General features: G+C 42.9%; 2 protein-coding genes and 1 pseudogene across 2 annotated transcripts in view; 1 reads left to right on the top strand and 2 right to left on the bottom strand.

The window, feature by feature from the left end:
- Positions 1-510: 510 nt before the first annotated feature.
- On the top strand, positions 511-10,959 carry Casp6 (caspase 6). The gene is made up of 6 exons (XM_051185512.1): positions 511-631; positions 1,332-1,478; positions 1,903-1,979; positions 7,217-7,392; positions 9,504-9,660; positions 10,371-10,959. The coding sequence occupies exons 1-6, from the start codon at positions 603-605 to the stop codon at positions 10,610-10,612; spliced, it is 828 nt and encodes a 275-aa protein (XP_051041469.1). The 5' UTR covers positions 511-602; the 3' UTR covers positions 10,613-10,959.
- On the bottom strand, positions 5,143-6,088 carry LOC127223038 (pre-mRNA-splicing factor SPF27-like; annotated as a pseudogene).
- A 1,706-nt stretch (positions 10,960-12,665) lies between the features above and the next one.
- Positions 12,666-19,682, bottom strand: part of Mcub (mitochondrial calcium uniporter dominant negative subunit beta) — a 54,962-nt gene continuing 47,945 nt past the window's right edge. Inside the window, 4 exon segments of the mRNA XM_051185511.1 lie at positions 12,666-12,846; positions 13,677-13,793; positions 14,637-14,840; positions 16,093-16,253. Coding sequence (XP_051041468.1) covers positions 12,769-12,846; positions 13,677-13,793; positions 14,637-14,840; positions 16,093-16,253 — 560 coding nt within the window. The 3' untranslated portion in view covers positions 12,666-12,768.

Below are 19,682 nucleotides of genomic sequence, written 5' to 3'. Positions count from 1 at the left end.
CGTTCCGAGAGTGGTGGTGATTGTGTACTCGGTAGTGAGTACAAGTAGTGTTTTCAGCAGAGATGAGTCATTCAGTAGACCAAAATTTGAGCCTTTGCAAGCCTTGCTGTCTTCCGCTTAAGTGTATTCCATGTTCTAGAGGCATTAACCACAGACAGGATTTAGTTCTATATCACTCAGCTTCTCTCTCTTGGCAAAAGCATTTTTGTGTATAACAAAGCATCTGTATTTCCTTCGAACACCTTAACCACAGAATTGTTTAACTCAAGGCAGATGTGTTTGGGTGTTTTCTCCATTTTGGCTTATGATTTGTTATTTTGCAGGCAAGAGCAGCAGATGGCTTCCCTTCATTTCCAGGAATCTTAGATTAGAGTTTGGGAGGGCCAGAGGATATCACTATACTTTAAGTTAAAAGTAACATTAACAAGCAGGGTGTGGTGGTGCACACCTTTAATCCCAGCCCCGAGGCAAAGGCTGAGTTAGAGGACAGCCAAGTTTACATAGAAAATCCCAGGCCTCCCTGGGCTATGTAATGAATTCTTGTCTCAATAAAATAAAGTTAACAAACATCAACTTTGTTTTCCTAGTAGGTAAAGGAAAACATGACAGAAACAGATGGCTTCTACAAAAGGTAAGAGTGTGTTCTTATCTAATGAAAGCCTTTTCCTTTCTTGGTCCCAACCATCTTACAGAAAGGAAAGTAAGAGTGCAGTTGCTACTTTTATTCTTTAGCATCTGAGGAGATGGGTGTGTAGGTATGGTTAGAACAGTACTTCTCAACCTGTGGGTCACAGTCCCTCCGGGGGTCAAATGACCCTTTCACAGGGGTCACCTAAGACCATTGGAAAAACACAGATATTTACATTATTATTCATAATAGAAGCAAATTATAGTTATGAAGTAGTAATGAAGAAAACTTCATGATTGGGGTGTCATTACAACATGAGGAACTGTATTGAAGGGTAGCAGCATTAGGAAGATTGAGAACCAATGGGTTAGAAGGTACATCTTGTTGCCAAAGGACCTGGAGTGATGTTCAAATGATATCATCTTTGGTAGGATGGGGGTTTACTACTAGAACTTGGCCCTGGGCCTGGCTGTTGTCCTGTGTCACTGGATCCTCGAAAGCAGGAGGAAACATTACTGCCAAAGGCCTGGGATGGAGGGCTGAAGATGGGACACAGTGTTGTTAACCAGCAATCAACTTTCTTCACTGATAGTCTCCCAGTACCCAGCTCTGTAGAAGCAGTAAGCTCTCATCTAGACCTTGACCTTGGGCTTAGTGGGCTCATTATTTAACATGAGTTGTTTGTTTTACTCTTCGTTAGTAGGGAAGTCTTTGATCCAGCAGAACAGTACAAGATGGACCACAAGAGGAGAGGAATCGCCCTAATCTTCAATCATGAGAGGTTCTTCTGGCACTTGACACTCCCAGAGAGGCGGGGCACCAGTGCAGACAGGGACAACCTGACTCGAAGGTAGTTTTCTCTGTCAAGATGATACACTTAAATGACAACTAATCACAATTTAGCACTGATGGCAGATCAAGAGCTTTACTTAGACCCAGCATGTGCTTAGCATTCATGAGGCCCCAGATCCAATCCCTGGTCACAAACAGGAACCCCCCCCCCAAAAAAAAAAACTGAGCCTCCCTTGAGAACTTGAGTGAGCTGTCTTCTTCACCCCATTCTGTTGCACTAGGTTTATCCTTGCCACTAACGATGCGCAGTAGATGGTAATAGTCGTCATTGAGTTGGCTCTTAGCACTGTTGAGCCCTTTCAAGAGGAATTACCATTGTTTTTTATATATCATAAAAATAGGCATGAAATTCCTCAGAAAGGAAGGATGTTGGATGGCCTGGAAATGCCCACCAGCTAATTTCAAGTTTATTGTATCACCAGGTTTTCAGAGCTAGGATTTGAAGTGAAATGCTTTAACGATCTCAAAGCCCAAGAACTCCTGCTCAAAATTCATGAGGGTAGGTAGTCTTGCAATTTAAGATCTCTGATGGGGTTGAGGAATTCACTATGCAGCAAGAAAAACTGCTACTTGTTTCACCAGGTTAGAGGTGTTGGTCCTGTCTCTGTTTACACTCCCCATCGGAACTAGAGCTCTGACAAAGTAGTATGCCCCTCCAAAGATTTATGTTAGCATGCTTCCAGTTATATATTTATGTTTTGTTATTATTACTCCAGAGTTGAAGGAAATGACTTGTTTGATGGTGGACATCTGAAATGCAAATTCTTCAGACGCTGGGTCTTTCAGAGTAGGCTTGCTTACTTAGCCTTGCCCTAGCTGTTCTTTGCTTCATGGTGTTTATTTTCCTATGTCTTTAAACCGTTGCATCACTATGAAGTACGTATTCTAATTATAATGCAACTAAAGAGTCAATCCGTACTTCATTCTATTTCAAAGCAGTTGCTAATGGGCTATTATTGCTATTTGCATAATCACTTTCTCCAGCACTTTCCTTTAATTAAACAATTATCATTGAAACTGGCTGTTAACTAGGTTTTCTGCTTTGCTCATAAGCTTTGGAGAACACCCCCCCCACCCCCCACCCCCCCCACCCCCCCACCCCCCGCATCTTAATGCTCCTAGAGGCTCTCTGAGAGGCATGGCTGTTAGAGGTGCAGCCACAGGGGTAGCTGTAGAGTTGCAGTTTCTGGGTGTTTTCGGGCTGCTGCAGGAAAGTCTGATCATTCAAAGAAACTTTCAGTGCCTTGCTGAAGTCACGTGGGTCTTTTAAAAAGAATTTGTCAATCACCACAGAGTGACCGTGTAAAGCAGGCTTCGTGGTGACATTCATACTCCATTTTTGGAGCATGTGTTTTGACGGTGTTCCCTCTTTACCGTCTGTTGTCTGTTCCCTCATCTCCCCCCAATTAGCCCCCCATTTCTTCCCAAATAGTCTGCCTTCTATTTTCATGCCATAGGAGTATGTCAGGTGACCCCGGTGAGAGAAGTGTGAAGCCGAAGATAGCACCGTCAGGGGTCACGAGAGACTGATTCCTCTCTTTCTGGGTCTGCCCCGTTGCTTAGTGGGGATGGTTTCCCATTCGATGCATTTTCCTGCATTTTCTCTTCATGGCTGAATAAAACTCCGTTGTGTGTATGTAGCATATTTTCTCTATTAAGAGTTGAAGGACAACTAACTTGACGCTGTAGTTTGTCTTTTGTGAGTAGTACTGCAAACTTGAGCAGGCATCTCTGTCACTCACGTGCTGTCCTGGGTGCCCTTGGGTGTGATCCCAGGAGTGGTACTGCTGGTAGCAGTGTTTTGTTTTCAGAGGAAGCTCCCTGTTGGTTTCCATGGTGGCTGGGCTCGCTTATACTCTGACTAGCAGGTACAAGGGCTCCTTCCTCCCCAGCTTACTTCCCATCCTCACCAGATCAGTTTCGTTTTGTTTTGAGAGCCATTCTGACTGGGGTAATGAACTCTGGGCATTTTTGACTTGCATCTCTCTGACGGCTGAGGTTGATGGTCATTCTATCATCGAGCTACTGGTACTTCCTATTTGGAGAAGTATCTCTGTTTCATTGATCAATTTTTGATCGTATTATTTGGTTTTCTAGCAAGTTTTTCCCCTTCATTGTTTGTATAATCTAGATACGAACCTAATCCTTTAAGATGTGTAGCCAACAAAGATTTCTTCTCATTCTGTAGTCTGTATCCTCATTCTGGTAATTGTTTCTTTTGCTGTAAAGTTCACTTAGTTTCATGTAACCCCATTTGTTAATTCTTGGAAGTATTTCCTGTGCTACATCTTTGCCTATGCCTGTATCTTTTTACCTTTTTTATTCATTTATTATTGTGTGTGTGTGCGCTCGCATGTCATAGCACCCTTGTGGATGGATGTCAGAGGATAGCTTTTGGGATGGGGTTTCTTCTTCTACCATGTGGATTCTGGGATTTCCTCAGGCTTGTGCATGAGTACCTTTACTTGTGAACCATCTCTTCATTCTGCTAGGCCTATATCTTGAGATGTTTCTAGTAGTTTCAAGTCTTAAAGTTACTTCTCTTAATATGTGTCCAGTTTTCCCAGAACAATTTGTCAAAGAGATTGTCTTTTTTTCTCATGTGTGTTTTGATACCTTTGTCAAAAACTTGGCCTCTGGAGCTATATGGGTTTATTTCTGGGTCCTCGATCCAATTGGTCAAATGTTTGCTGGCATCATATTGGTTTGTTACTAACTTCTGGAGTATAACTTGAAGTCAAGTGTAGCAATAACCCAGCTTTGTTCTGCTTGCTCAGTGTTGCCTTGGCTTGTTTGGTCCCCTCATGCTTCGGTATTCAACTTGGGATGCTTTGTAATTCTGTAAAGAATTATCATGAAAACCTGTAGATAGCTCTTGCATTATAGACCTTTTCTTAATATTGTCAATCCGTGAGCGTAGAGGTCTGTCTTTCACCTTCTTAGTGTATTTCCTTTTTTAGGTTATTGTAAATGGGATTCTAGTCTGCTTTTTTCCCTCAATATACAGCATAGAAGGAAGCCTCTGATTGTTGTATTCTGCTGTTTATTGTAAGTGTTTGTAGGATCTAAATTTTATGGTGGAGTATTTAGTGTTTATTTAATTTAAAAAATTTATGTGTTGTGCCTACATGTATGTAAGGGTGCCACGTTTGTGCCTGGTGCCTTCAGAGGCCAAAGAGAGCATCAGAGTCCCTGGAACTAGAATGACAGATGCTTGTGAGCTGCCATGTACTTGCTGGTTAACTGAACCGAGAACAGCCCGTGTTCCTACCTGATGAGCCATCTCTCCAGCCATTCCGTGTCTTAAATATAGGATTGCACCATCTAAAAATAGGGATAATTTATAATTTACTTCTATCTTTCCCGTATTTCTTTTTTATTTTGCTTAGAACTATATTTTAATTCAACAAAAACACAAACTCAAAGGTCCCATCCTCCTGAACCTGTTGGGAGTCTTAACAAAATTTGAAGCTTTCAAAAAAAAGAACGTCTGCTACAAAATATGACAAGATTATTCTAAAGTCATACTCACTTTGAAAACTCAGACTTTTATAGCTACAAAAATAGCAACATGTTGAAAGTCTTCATTTTGCTAACACACACACATAAAGCAACACAACAGTGTACACTCCACTGTCTCTCAACACATACCCAGCTGCTCTGACAAAGTCCAGGGGCCTGAGGTTTCTCTTCCCTTCTGCCCAAGGTCAGAAGTCTTGGCGGATGTTTTCCTTGTCTGCCTCCCCGTGTTGCCCCTTGATTTGACCAGCCGCACAATGGTCCTTTCTGTCTCGTAGTTCTTACTCACCAGGGATACCTAATTTGACTCCATTTCTCTCAATTTTTTTTTTAATTTTTTTATTTTACATGTCCATCCCAGTTCCTTCTCCCTCCCTCCAGCTGAGAGCTGCATGTTCTTTCCCTGCCAGTTTAAATCTTGAATGTGTTTCCTTAACTGCTGAAGCAGCTCCTGTGCATGTTCAGGTGCATGAATGAGGTTTTATTATATACTTTCCAGGCATTACACCCCTGCTGTGACACCAGCCCCAGATTCTCAATTTGCACTGCCTGATGCTCTAACTGGGCCATGGAATTGTTTACACGCTCTTTTTGTTTTGTTTTGTTTTGTTTCTTTTTTGGTTTTTCAAGACAGGGTTTCTCTGTGGTTTTAGAGGCTGTCCTGGAACCAGCTCTTGTAGACCAGGCTGGTTTCAAACTCACAGAGATCTGCCTGCCTCTGCCTCCTGGGTGCTGGGATTAAAGGCGTGTGCTACCACCACCCAGCTGTTTATGCACTCTTGCCATGAAGTAATGTCATTTTTCTGACCCGAGGAAGCGGCTGGAAGTTTATATCATTTCATGCTGAGTAATTCAATTGGTTGTCGAGCAGCCAGCCTTTCAAATTCATTTCTCATTATGTCAGTTTCAAAGGCAGAATAATCCCAGGCTGTCAGGTAGCTCAGGTAGTTCTTGGTAGGTCGCTATCTGCCCGTTTCCTCCTCCACCAGGGCCGCAGCCGCTTCCGCTTCCTGCTCGCCGGGTGCCTTGGTCAAAGTAAAGCAAGGCATCCACCACCTCCTCCCTGGCTACCAAGCCTGTGCCGGCCATTGCGTGTGGCACTCTGCTCCATGAGTGCTTTCAGTCTTCCCCCTTATTTTTATTTATTTTTTTTTCTCTTGCCTTACTGCCCTGGTTAAAACTTAAAAGCACCATGTTGAGTAAAAGTGGTAGGAACATGTGTTCTTTTGTCCTTTGAGGAAATGCTTTGCTTTTCCTATAGTGCGGAGTTGCTGTTAGGTCTATCACTAGTAGCCTGGGTGGTGTTGCATTGTGTTCCTGGTTTCTTCGGAGCTTCCAGCAGGAAAGGAGGTTGAACTTTGTCAACATCTTTTTCTTCATCTCTCAAAGCAATGATGTACTTTGTGGTTTTGAGTCTATTTGAATATGATGAGCCATCATTATAATCCCTCAGTTAAGCTAGCTTGGTCATGGTGTATGTTTCTTTTAATGTGTTGCTGAATTCATCTTACAAGCATTTTACTGAGAATTTCTGTATCTGTGATCCTTGGAGATATTGGTCAGTGATGTTTTTGTTTTATCTTTAAGTAATTTGGATCTTAAAGGAGCCTCCCCATTTTTTCCTAAATCATTTTTCTGTATTTGATATCAGCTTTTCAAGACAGGGTTTCTCTATATAATAAATAAATAGTCCTAGCTGCCCTGGAACTCACTTTTTAGACAAGGCTGGCCTCCGGTTCACAGAAGTCCACCTGCCTCTGCCTCCCCAGTGCTGATATTAAAGACCTGTACCACCACACCTGGCTGGTGTGAAATTGCTTTAAACTTTAGTAATTAGTTTTTAAGCCAGCCATGGTAGGACACACATCTGTAATCCCAGTGCCAGGAGGCTGAGGGAGGAGGATTATTGGATATTTAAGGCCAGTCTTCATAGGCAAGAATGTCAGTCCTGTCTCAAAAAACCAAAATTTAGAAAGAAAGTTTAGGGCCAGCCTGGCTATAGAATGAGGCCCAATCTTAAGAAAAAATAAGAAGAAAGTATCAAGATGTGTTTTTATTACAGGAAGCTTGTATTTATTTAAAAAAAAAAAAAAAAGTAGGTCCCTCTCCTGATGTTTTGTAGGAACATATTTTTTTAAATACCCATAACTTGAAGTTCCACATGTGGATAATATACTCTTATTTTCACCTCTGCACGTATTTTGGGGGCATCTGTAGTGTCGACCTCAAGCCATGTAGATGCTGATTGCTTCCTGTGTGTCTTCCTGAGCCATGGTGAAGGCAACCACATTTATGCATATGACGCCAAAATTGAAATCCAGACCTTGACTGGCTTGTTCAAAGGAGACAAGTGTCAGAGCTTGGTTGGAAAACCCAAGATATTTATCATTCAGGTAAGACCGATCATATCATTATTTTAATTATAAAATGCAATTTATCATAAAGGTTAAAAAGTCAATTTCTAAAATAAATTTCCCCACTAATTGGAAAGGCTCTTTTTGAGTGTTTTGGTCTAATAGAGTTGTATTTTGAACCATTAACATTTATTATAAAAGTGTTTTGAGCCAAGAGGTATTGGCATACACCTTTAGTCCCTAGTGCAAAGACAGGTGGATTTCTGAGTTTGTGGCCAATCTGGTCTACAGAGAAAGTTCCAGGACAGTCAGAGCTACATAGTGAGACCCTGTCTAAATTAAAGAAAAAAACAAAACAAAACAAAAAAATCAAGAGTGTTTTTATTAACGTTTGATATGACAGATAATCACCAGTATGCCTCTGTGTGACTGGGCTGGGTGTGGGGGATGCTCCACTGGAAGGGATGTGGGAGATGCTCCACTGAAAGGGATGTGGGGGATGCTCCGCTGGAAGGGATGTGGGGGATGCTCCACTGGAAGGGATGTGGGGGATGCTCCGCTGGAAGGGATGTGGGGGATGCTCCACTGGAAGGGATGTGGGGGATGCTCCACTGGAAGGGATGTGGGGGATGCTCCACTGGAAGGGAAGAGCTGATTTCTTCACAGAACCATGCAAGGCAGCCTGGGCTTGGGTCTGTGGGAGCTGGAGTGCCTGCAAGCCAGTGGAAGTAATACAGGGATAAGCAGGCTAACCCTCCCCTGCCTCACCCCTTCTTTACTTCCCCAAGCTCACTGGCAAGCTGCCAGATAGTTTCAGAAATAAAATGCAAACATTTAGAGCATGAGAAATATTATTTGGTACTAGAGACTTCAACTATGTTTTTCAGGGTGGAACACAGTTTAGCCTGTCACGTAGAAGAGTAGAATTTAGCTGCATGGCAGACCACTTGCCTAGCAAACATGAGGTCCTCAAACCAGAAAATAGAAGAATTTAATGCTAACTTCTGAATCAGAGTACTTATAAATTTAGAATGCACTTTAAAGTGGGAATAGGCTGAGGAGGGAGGGAAGGAGGACTCAGCTATGGTTAATGATGCTTCCTGCTGTTCTTGCAGAGCAACTAAGTTCCCAGGGTGCAGGGATCCCAGCATCCTCCTCTGAACCCTGGGGGCACCTGCACTCACATATGAACATTCACTACAAACTTAATTTGTTTGTTTGTTCAAGACAGGGTTTCTCTGGGCAGCTCTAGCTGTCCTGGAACCCACTCTGTAGACCAGGCTGGCCTTCAACTCACTCAGAGATCCACCTGCCTTTGCCTCCTGAGTGCTGGGATTAAAGGCAAGTGCCACTGCCCTAGAAACTTAATTCTTAAACATTGAAAAATTCATTGTGAACAGGTAAAGGCTTGTGGATAGATATCTTTTTGAGTCAGACAATGCTGTTTCAACTATTGACAAATTATGGCTGAAACTGGACTGGGAAAACACCGTACAGACGTAATTATCTGATTGAATGTACACGTTTAGGTTAGCATGACCATTTTTAAAAAGAAGGATGTATCATTCCACATAGTTTGGTGTTTATTGAGGGACAAGGTTGTAAACACTGTCTAAAAGGAAATGTTACCAGGGAAGCAGCTGTGTTAGCTTTGCATCTCATTGTGTTTGACTTGCTTATGTGGCTACTGTTACTATTGGAGGGTATGCTGGATTAAAGCTGGTGGAAACTCACAGACTCTAGACTGACAGCTGTGGAGCCAGCCTGGGACCGAACTCCGTATTCTACATGTGGAACACAGTTGTATAGCCTGGTCTGTCTGTGAGGCCCCTGGCAGTGGGACCAGGATCTATCCCTGGTGCACAAGCTAGCTTGGCAGAGCCCATTCCCTATGGATGCTGTGCCCAGCCTTGATGCGGGGGTAGGGGTGGGGGGTTCTGGTTCCTGCCTCAATTTAATGGTCCAGGCTTTGTTGACTCCCCATGGGAAACCTTACCCTTTGGAAGGAGTAGATGGGGGCATGTGCTTTTGGGGGAGGAGGGGGTGGGAGGGAGAACTGTGGTTGGAATGTAAAATGAATAAAAAATCAACAACAAAGATTGGGAACAAAACAGCTGGCAGAGAAAAGTATTCTTCCCTCCATTTTTCAGGCCTGCCGGGGCAACCAGCACGACGTTCCAGTGGTTCCTCTGGACGTGGTGGATCACCAGACAGATACGGCGAACAACGTAACACAGGTGGATGCTGCCTCTGTGTACACGCTGCCCGCCGGGGCGGACTTCCTCATGTGTTACTCCGTGGCCGAAGGTGAGTGAGAGTGATGCATAGAAGCCTGTGACCTGTATGCACCCTTGGCCCAAGCCTGTGTCACCTTAGAAATGGATCGGGTCTTTCGCGGTTAAATCACCACGCTCTGTGGAAAAAGTCACAGACCTAGTCATGTTGAAGAAATCCTTTCTGATAAATGAGATGTAAAATACCACACAGAATAACAACATTCCCATACAATTGTGTTATAATAATAACATCAGCAGCAGAGCTGTATAATTATATTGGGTATTAGCAGCTTGCTGTCATTTGGTGATAAAGTAGCAGTGCTATTTTGATAGATTTGTGGGAAACATTGTTGAAAAACATTTTGCTAATTTCCTTGTTTGTGAACTGTGTGAACTGAATGGTTTTTGTTTACTTTCTGGCCTTGCAGTATCACTGGCTGTTACCTTATTCTAGTTTTCTTTTTTCTTTTCTTCTCTCTCTCTCTTTTTTTTTTTTTTTTGGAGAGTAGAGGAAATTTCATTAATTCTATGCGTGTAAAAACATAGAATTAACAAGTTTTCCTACATGAGATTAAGCACTAGATAAAACTGTGAACACATGATGAGCAGCAGACCTTTATTCTTTCCCAAGGACTTTCGAGAACTTTTCACATCTGTAACTGTATTATTAGTTATAAAAGTGTCCTTTTAGTCACCTTGAAGCACAAGGAAGTGAAGCCCCCCCCCCCAATCTTCTTTTAGGGTATTACTCTCACCGAGAGACTGTGAACGGCTCGTGGTACATCCAGGATTTGTGTGAGATGCTGGCGAGGTACGGCAGCTCCTTAGAGTTCACGGAGCTGCTCACACTGGTGAACAGGAAGGTGTCTCAGCGCCGCGTGGACTTCTGCAAAGACCCAGGTGCGATTGGCAAGAAGCAGGTTCCCTGCTTTGCCTCCATGCTGACCAAAAAGCTGCACTTCTGTCCCAAATCTAGCAAGTAGGGTCGTTGGTCTTGTCTACACACACCTCCGTCTTATCCAGCTGCCAATTGGTTGAAGCCTTTGGCCCAGCAACGTAATGGTTCAAGGTTTAAGATGCCGTGGGAAAAGTGCTGCTTCTTTGTTCGTTTTTAATCATGTTGGAGATGCTGAAGGGGCTAAAAGAAATCCTCAGGAAATGACTATGTGTGATGTCTACTATCATTTGTTACACTTGTGGTAAACTGCAAAGTTACCCAAAACACCAGCCAGTTTGCCTTACATTTATACAAGTTGATTGGATAATGTTTTTAAAGATTTTTGAAACTCAGAATGGGATTGTTTTCATTTAATAAAAAGTCTAAAACTCATAGCTTACGTAATTTATAGTGACAACTATCTTACTTGGTCATATATCTGTTTATTATCTTATTAAGGTATTTTGTGTATGAATTTAATCCCCATTTTGGAAAAAAATAAACAAACCTTAAGGAATTATTTTGTGGCACTCTGAGGATTAAATATAGTATACAGTGACACATAGGCACTATAGACATACACCGCAGTGGCAGACACTTAACCTCTGTAGATAGACTCGTAATACCTAGGCACACACACAGTGACACATAGGCACTATAGACATACACCGCAGTGGCAGACACTTAACCTCTGTAGATAGACTCGTAATACCTAGGCACACACACAGTGACACATAGGCACTATAGACACACGCCGCAGTGGCAGACACTTAACCTCTGTAGATAGACTCGTAATACCTAGGCACACACACAGTGACACATAGGCACTATAGACACACGCCGCAGTGGCAGACACTTAACCTCTGTAGATAGACTCGTAATACCTAGGCACACACACAGTGACACATAGGCACTATAGACACACGCCGCAGTGGCAGACACTTAACCTCTGTAGATAGACTCGTAATACCTAGGCACACACACAGTGACACAAACAATATAAGCACACATGCCTGTCACCTACCTAATATAAGCACACGTGCAGTGACACCTAGCCATACGGTCAAACAAGCAGTGACAGAGTCACTAGGCAAGCGTGTGACACCAAGCCACTGGAAGCACACATGCAATGACTCTAAGCCACTGTGTATATATCCACATGTAGTGACACTGAGCCACTCTAGGCCCACACACACGGTGATGCCTGGCCACTCTGGTGTACTGGCATACATACAGTAACTTCTAGCCACCGTAGGCAAAACATCTGCCAAAATGTGATTCTGCAGTAACTTAAAACGAGCAGACTCATTAAAAAGAGAACTAATTTTACTTTTTAAGGTTCATTTCTTGTGACACACATTTTGAACAATAATATTTGGTTAATAACCTGCTGGTTAAGCTGATTAGTTATATCTGGGGCTTTGGGAACAGAAACACGTAAGTTGCTGGTATAAAAGCAATGATTTCCTCACAGAAACTGAACTGACAAGCAGAGAGCTTGCATTGGACGACCCTCTGCATATTGTTACAGTTGTGTAGCTTGGTCTTGTGGGACTCCTAAAGTGAGAGCAGGTGCCGCCTCTGACCCTGTTGCCTGCTTTCCTCCTACTGGATAGCCATTGCCTCATCCATCCTTAATGGAAGAGGAGGTGCCTCGTCTCAGTGCAACTTGAAATACCATGGCTGGATGAGATAGATGCCTTGCTCCAGCTGCAGTGGTCGTTTGTACCCTTGATAAAATAGTACAGTCATACAATTGTTGAGTAATATAGTGGATCATACTTGTGATTATAGCACCCAGGAAACTTAGGCAGGAGGATTGCTTAGAATATGAGGCAGTGTGAAAATCTGTCTCAAGAAATAAAACAAGGTGATTCCAGTTGAACCTAAGGACCAGAGTGAATGAATGACAGTATGCTCATCATTTTACCTCCACGTGGGGCCAGCAGGGGAGGGGTTTGGGTACCACCAGCTTTGCCAGGGCACACGGGCCATTTGTAACGTCAGTCAATCCACACAGACCTACCAACCAACCAAGCATCTCGAGTGAGAATGTCAAAGGATGCTTCTGTTCCACACAAATTTATTAGCCAAACAGTGTCTGAAACAATCAAATGGAAATGAACATGACCTTTAAAAAAAATGCCCAGTTGGTAAGTTACAAAATTGGCACATAGCCCCGTAATGTTTAAGAACCTGAGACTAATTCTTCTGGCTGAGTTCTTCTCCTGGAATTTGGAAATGGAGGGAGTGGCGTACTTTCTCCAGGGATTGTGTAGCCTGTGACGAAGAAAAAAGTAAAACAATTAAAAAAAAAAAAAAAAAAGGAAGAAAGAAAGAAAGAAAAATAATAAAAAACAACTTGAGATCAGAGAAAAGAAATGCTATCAGCATTATGTTTGAGAGGAACTGTACAAATGTTAACCTCTCCTTGGGATAAGAAAACATTTAAATTAGTGAGGTAAATGCCTTGTTTGAATACTTTTTTGATGGTTTTGTTTGTTTGGTTGTTGTTTTGGTTTGTGTTTTGAGAAAGGGTCACGCTGTGTACATCTGGCTGTCCTGAGTATGTAGACGAGGTCGGCTTCGACTCACAAAGATGTACCTGCCCGTCCCCAGTACTGGGACACATCAAAGGTGTGTGCTACCGAGCCCAGCCTTGTGACTCACTTTTAAAAGATGAGTTTATGGCTTCGTTTGACCTCATCCCGGTGCTCTGTAAAGAAACTGCTGGGTGATCCTTTTCGTCATGGGTTTGGTTTGGTTTTTCAGTTCATATCCTTGGTTTTTTTTTTTTTTTTTTTTTAAAGGCAGGGTTTCTCTGTGTAGTCCTGGCTGCCCTAGAACTCACTTTGTAGACCAGGCTGGCCTCAAACTCACAGAGATCCACCTACCTCTTCTTCCCAAGTACTGGGATTAAAGGTTTAAAGGTGTACACCATCACTGCCTGGCCTGTTCACCTACTTAAAATCCACCCCAACCTTTTGCTAAACAATCCATGAAAATCTCAGGCCAACATTTACTGACCTGTGAAAAGTGAGCCAACAATTGCATGCATTTCCCTGTCCCCCAGACAAAAGCAGCTCAGTGATGTCCTTGCAATGCAATACCTCATCAAGGTCCTCCTTTAACTTGTTGTATCGTTCCACATCAAAACACTGTTGCTGCGATTTCTTGTGGAAGAACTGGAGATACTGCCTGCTCCAAACAGACGAGTAAGTGTAGCTCTAGAGAGAGAGAGGGAGGAGACAGCGCAGCTGGAATGTAGATACTAACTCAGCACCAGCAAGGCCAAGTGGGGAGATGGAAGCAGCTGGGGTTGGGAGTAGCTGCTCCTCTTAGGAGCAAACTGCGGAGAGAAAATATTCACATTGCGAAAGAGGGGAAGCAGGAAGATTTGGCAAAGCCACTTTGTGACAAGCTAGTTACTGGCTATCGCTAGCTTTTGTGGTGCCGTTCAATGTCATTGATTAACGAGGGCACAGAGAACACGCAACATCACGTGTTTACACTAATTCATCTGTGGGAATTAACATTTTCGCTTTGATAAAGCCGCCATCCATCCTTGTAGAAAAGAAAAACAAAACAAAATTTCTAGCTGCAGAATACTCAGACCATGAAAGAGTTTTATTGATTGTTGCTTGTGCAGGCTAGTTTTTTGTCAATTTGATATGTGCAGTCATCTGAGAGGAGGGAATCTCAATTGAGAAGCTAGACCAGGCTGTAGGCAAGCCTGCAGGGCATTTCTTAATCAGCGATATGGGAGGGCCAGGCTCATTTTGGGCAGTGCCACCCCTGGGCTGGTGGACCTGGGTGGTCTAGAAGCAGGCTAAGCAAGCAGTGAGCAGCATTCCTCCATGGTCTCTGAGCCAGCTCCTGCCTCCAGGTTCCTGACCAATTTGACTTCCTGCCTTAGCTTCCCTCAGTGGGCTGAGAAATAAACCCATTCCTCCCCCAAGGTACCTGTGGTCATGGTGTTTTATCACAGCAGTAGAAACCCTAACCAAGATGATGCTTGGCTTAGAGGAGGAAGTCTTTGGACAGGTGTTCTGACTTCCCTAACTACTCACCTGACGAGTTATGATGAAGTATGCAAAAAAGACCATGGAATTTGCAAACGTAAGGAAGAATGTGACCGGTTCCATGATATCCCAGGAGTACACCCACCAAGTGAGCCAGGCCAGTGCCCCTCCCTGAACAGAGAGCAGAGCTAAGCCAGCCCAGAGTAGTCCGCTGGTTTTGGCTTCTGACTGAGCTTCTATTCTAGCTTTGACCTGGAGGAAGGGAAAATCATTCAGTTTGCAAGTTTGCCAGCTTAAGGGGCAAACAAAAACATTTTGCATTATTTTGAATAGGTCAGGCACATAGAATAATAAAATTCTGAAGTATGTATTAACTGCTTATTTCTAATTCAGCTTGTTAATCTTTTTATTATTATTATTATTATTATTATTATTATTATTATTATTGTAAAGGTAATACCTACTCAAACACACTAGCCAGCACAGTGTCATACTCCTTTAATCCCTGCACTCAGGAGGCAGAGGCAGGAGACTCTCTGTGAATTAAAGCCCAGCCTGGGGGTTGTGGAGGGGGGCAGAGGAGGGGGAACAAACAAAATCCCCTAAACACAATTATGTTTATAATGAGAAGCCTAGCAGTCCTGTTCTGAAAGCAGAGCCTGTTTTCTCTGATCCCCGCTCTGGGAATCCATCTCACAGACACAGTGCACGCACACGAGTCCTCTAGAGGTCCCTGCTGTCACAGACACAGCGTGTGCACACCTGTCCTCGAGGTCCCCTCTGTCCTGCTTCATTTCTTGTTATGTAGAAGGAGCCCTGTCTTGCCTGGACCTTGCTGTGTAGACCAGGCTGGTTTAAAATTCATACAGATTTGCCTCTTCTGCCTTCCACATGCTGGGTTTAAACACACCCACCACCATACCAGTTTTTTGAAAAGCAAAATGTGGATAAATAATCCAGAAAAATAAAACTACAAAAAGTGTTTACCATTCTTTTAATACCCATGAAAATAATGACTACATTTCTAGAAACGTTGTGTTCCTACATGAACATTAGCTAACCATTTTTTTTTATTATAAGTGGAATTATAGCTTATAGAATACAGGTTTCCCCCTTAGACTGCCCTATGCCTACCCATCAAAAAAAAAGTTGTTTTGTTTTCTCCATGATTTGGAGAAAATAGATAAGCGTCGATGTTAAAACTTCCCACTCACAGTTCTCTTAGGCACAGCTGGGACTGTGATGTAGCATCCCGTTCTACAGAATCCTCATCAGTCTGCTTTTCTCGGAGACTCGCGGCTGATGTCCAGAGACATCAGCTCTGGAGTCAGATCATCATCAGGCTCTGTCCCTGATGTGGACTCACAGGCCACCCACCGGTCATTTTCCAGAGTAAAGGAGACAGTGAGCCTACGCACAACGCCCAGGTGCTCCTGTGCCTGCCCCTATGCTCACTGATAAGAGGCATACCGTCCAAACGGATAGCACTGAGAAGCCCTCCCACCTGCTCCAGGGGCTGCAGCTCTTCCTTAAGGTGGTCAATCTTTGCCATCAGCTGGCGCTCTCTTCTCTTGTGAAATTCCTCTACATGCAAGACTGTGAATAGTCTGTGAACCAAGGATTTCACATTTTCCATCTCAATCGTGTGCTCTTCACTTGGCTTCTCTGAGAAAAGGGGAGAGAGACATAGACATTTACTACATGACTCTTCTCCCGGGGAGTCTAGACCAGGGCTTCTCAACCTGTGGGTTGTGACCCCTTCAGGGGTCAAATGACTCTTTCACAGGGTCAAATGACTCTAACACTGTCAAGAAACACTGACATTTACATTACAGTTTATAACAGTAGCAAAATTACAATTATGAAGTAGCAAAAAATAAACGATGTTATGGTTAGGGATTGCCACAAAGGGCGGCAGTATTAGGAAGGTCTGAGCTGTGGCTGGCGTCATCTGAGCTCTGGCCTGGGCCTCCCATGCTGTTCCGGTTGAGTGCACCAGGGTTTGGGCGATCCTCAGTCTCATACAGTCAACCTCTAGTGATAAGTTACCAGACAGCAGAGTTAAAGTTCAACTTTGGAGGTCAGATTGTCTTGCCTCCTTTTATATTGTGGCTTTCCTGTTGCTTTAAGGAAGATACCTGTTGGTGTGTATGTAGTCACAACCGGACTGACTAAACAACACCCGTTTGCTGTCCAAGAACCGTCACAGGCGCCAAGTTGCACTGAGCGGGAATGAGAGGGCAAAAGAGCAATCCCCACCATCGAATGTGAACTAAGACAAAAAATCTCAATCCAAAATCAGGGTGGATAAAGGAAATCACTACGCAATAAAGGAGATGGTCCATCAAAAAGACAATAATTACAAATCCGTGTGTCTTGAACACTGACACACCCAGTTTCATAAACACTACTGGACAAAAAGGGATGGATATGTCCAGATCCAACGATCACAAGTGGCTTTGTTACCTTATTCTCTTTAGTAGATAATCCTAGCTGGGCTTGGCAGCTCATATCATGCCTATGAGCCCACCGTTTGGACGGCTAATGGGGTAGGATTGCCACGACTTCAAGGCCAGGTCAGGTTATACTGTTGTGCATTGTTTTTGCTCATTTGAATCTGGGGATGCCCATCACCCAGTTCCCAAATAAATCACCCATGGAGTCTTATTATTTATTAATGCCCAACCTTAGCTTGGCTTGTTGCTAGCCAGCTTTTCTTAAATTAACCCATCTACCTTTTCCCTCTGGGCTTTTACCTTTCTTTCTTCTGTGTATCTTACTTTCCTTCTTACTCTGTGCTGTCTGGGTGGCCCTGACATCCACTTCTCCTTGTTAACTCCGTGTTCCTCCTCCCTTGCTTCTCCTTCTGTTTATTCTCTCTGCCTGCCAGCCCTGCCTGACTTGTTCCTGCCTTGCTATTGGCTGTTCAGCTCTTTATTAGGACCATCAGGTGTTTTAGACAGGCAAAGAATCACAGCTTCACAGAGTTAAACAAATGCAGCATAAACAAAAGTCACACACCTTAAAATAATATTCTACCACATTATATAGCTCCATTATTGGCTATAGAATAAAAACCTGCCTCAAAAAGTATATATTGCAAAATGTTATGTATGTATTGTATACATATTACATCATATATATGTGCATATATACACACACATATATATGGGTGTTTGGAATTTATATGTAATCCATCAGATTAGAAAATCAACAAATTTTAAACTGTACCAAAGAGCAAATAAGCTTGACAGACATCTGTAGAACAATCTATCTAAAACCTAAGGGTTTTTTTTTTCCTAGCCCATGGAATTTTTCCAAAAGCAGACCACATATTATAAAGAGCAAGACTTAACAAATACAAAAAAGTAAAAAAGAATTTCTTTCATCTTATCCGATCATAATGTTTATAATTTCTAGTAGAATTTCTAGAAGAAAAAACACTAGAAATCAATAGAACAACACACGGTACAAACCTGTAGAGTGAACAAGAGACTTTTGAATAAGTGGGTCATTGGGAAAGAATCAGGAAGGAAATGGAAATGTTTGTTCTAAAACAAAAGGAAAATACTGCTTCCCAGAATGTTGACTATAAGTTCTAAGAGGATAGTTTATAATTGAGTACTACATTAAAAGACTAGATCTCAAATAAATAACCTAATACTATTGCTCATTATAGATCTTGGTTTTAGGTTATTGATATATGTCTTGAAATTTATTCACCTGGTCTTTAGGCAAACCCTAAATTAGATGGGAAGGGTGCTCCAGCAGCTCCTAGATGAAGTAGATGTTAGGGTAGACCTACTCGAAGTGCTGGATGGCAGCTGAGTTGGTCAGCCTGCACCAGGCTGGTCTTCAGGACGGCTGCCTGCACTTCAGATTGCTTTCTTAAAACAATCCAGAACCTCCAGCTCAGGGTGGCATCACCCACAATGGAATGCACCCTTCCACATCAATCATTAATCCAAAAAAGTAAAAAAGTACCCCACAAATTTGCCTATAGGGCAGTCTTGCAGTCTTACGGAGGGATTTTCTCAATTGAGGTTCCCTCTTCCCTGATGACCCTAGTTTGTTTCAAGATGACAAAGCTCAACTAGAGTATTATTTTTTTAAAATGATTAATGTCATAAAGCCTCTAATCCAGTGGTCCTCGACTTGGGAGTCCAACGACACTTTCATGGGAAGACACAGATATTTACAATTTGAAGCAGCGGCAAAATTATGGTTCTGAAGTAGCAATGAAAATAACCGTATGACTGGGGGTCAGCACAGCATGAAGAACTGTATTAAAGGAGAACAGCATTAGGAAGGCTGAGGACCACTGTGCTAATGGATAAGGTGAGTAGCATTCAACAACATAGAGTGAATAGAGAGATGGAAACTCTAAGAAAAAACCAAAGGAACTCTAGAAATAAAATCCACCACACCCCAGGGGAAACTCTCCCATAGGCTCCCGTCAGCAATGACACTGGGGAGGCAAGAATCTGTGAGCCTGAAGAGCCGCCTAAAGAAAGCCCTAAGACTGAAAAACAGAGAAAGGAGAGATGGGAGAGAGCTACGAGAGTCCCTAAGAACTGTGGGACGCTATGCTACAAAAGGCACAATGTCTCCGTGCTGGGAATGCCATATGGAGATGACACAAGGGACAGAAGCAACATGTGGGGTGTGAAGATGGAAATGGCAGAAGCTTATCGCTCATGATGAAAATGTTTCTAGCTGAACATCTCTATCCCGAACGCTTGGGATCAGATACGTATTTCAGACTCTGCATATGTTTCAGATTTTGGATTCTGCGTGGTGGGATGGGGATGGGACCCAGATAAACACAACATTCACATTTCATATATACCTTGTATACATAGACTGAAGGTGATTTTATCATATGATAGTGTGTACATTTATCATGCAAACACTCTCTTGGTACACGGCCACCCTCCACGCATCCGCACTCTGACTTCAGCCCATCACAAGGACTCCAGTGTGGAATTTTCCATACCAACATCCGAAAAGTTTTGGGTTTCTGATTTTCCATTTATGATTGATCAACTACAGTTTGAAATGAAAAGCAAACTCTTCAGAGTTTGACACGTGAGC

The sequence above is a fragment of the Phodopus roborovskii genome, unplaced genomic scaffold, assembly GCF_943737965.1.
Source record: "Phodopus roborovskii unplaced genomic scaffold, PHOROB, whole genome shotgun sequence".
NCBI lineage: Eukaryota > Metazoa > Chordata > Mammalia > Rodentia > Cricetidae > Phodopus > Phodopus roborovskii.
Note: the sequence above shows the minus strand (reverse complement) of the source record. Positions and strands in the feature narration are given on the sequence as shown.

What these genes read in the sequence shown, in the direction of transcription:
- Casp6 (XM_051185512.1), top strand. Translation starts at nt 603, where the DNA reads ATGACAGAAACAGATGGCTTCTACAAAAG. An exon ending in CCAAGATATTTATCATTCAG is followed by an intron (nt 7,393 to 9,503) that starts GTAAGACCGATC and finishes TCCATTTTTCAG; the next exon opens with GCCTGCCGGGGCAACCAGCA. An exon ending in GTGTTACTCCGTGGCCGAAG is followed by an intron (nt 9,661 to 10,370) that starts GTGAGTGAGAGT and finishes ATCTTCTTTTAG; the next exon opens with GGTATTACTCTCACCGAGAG.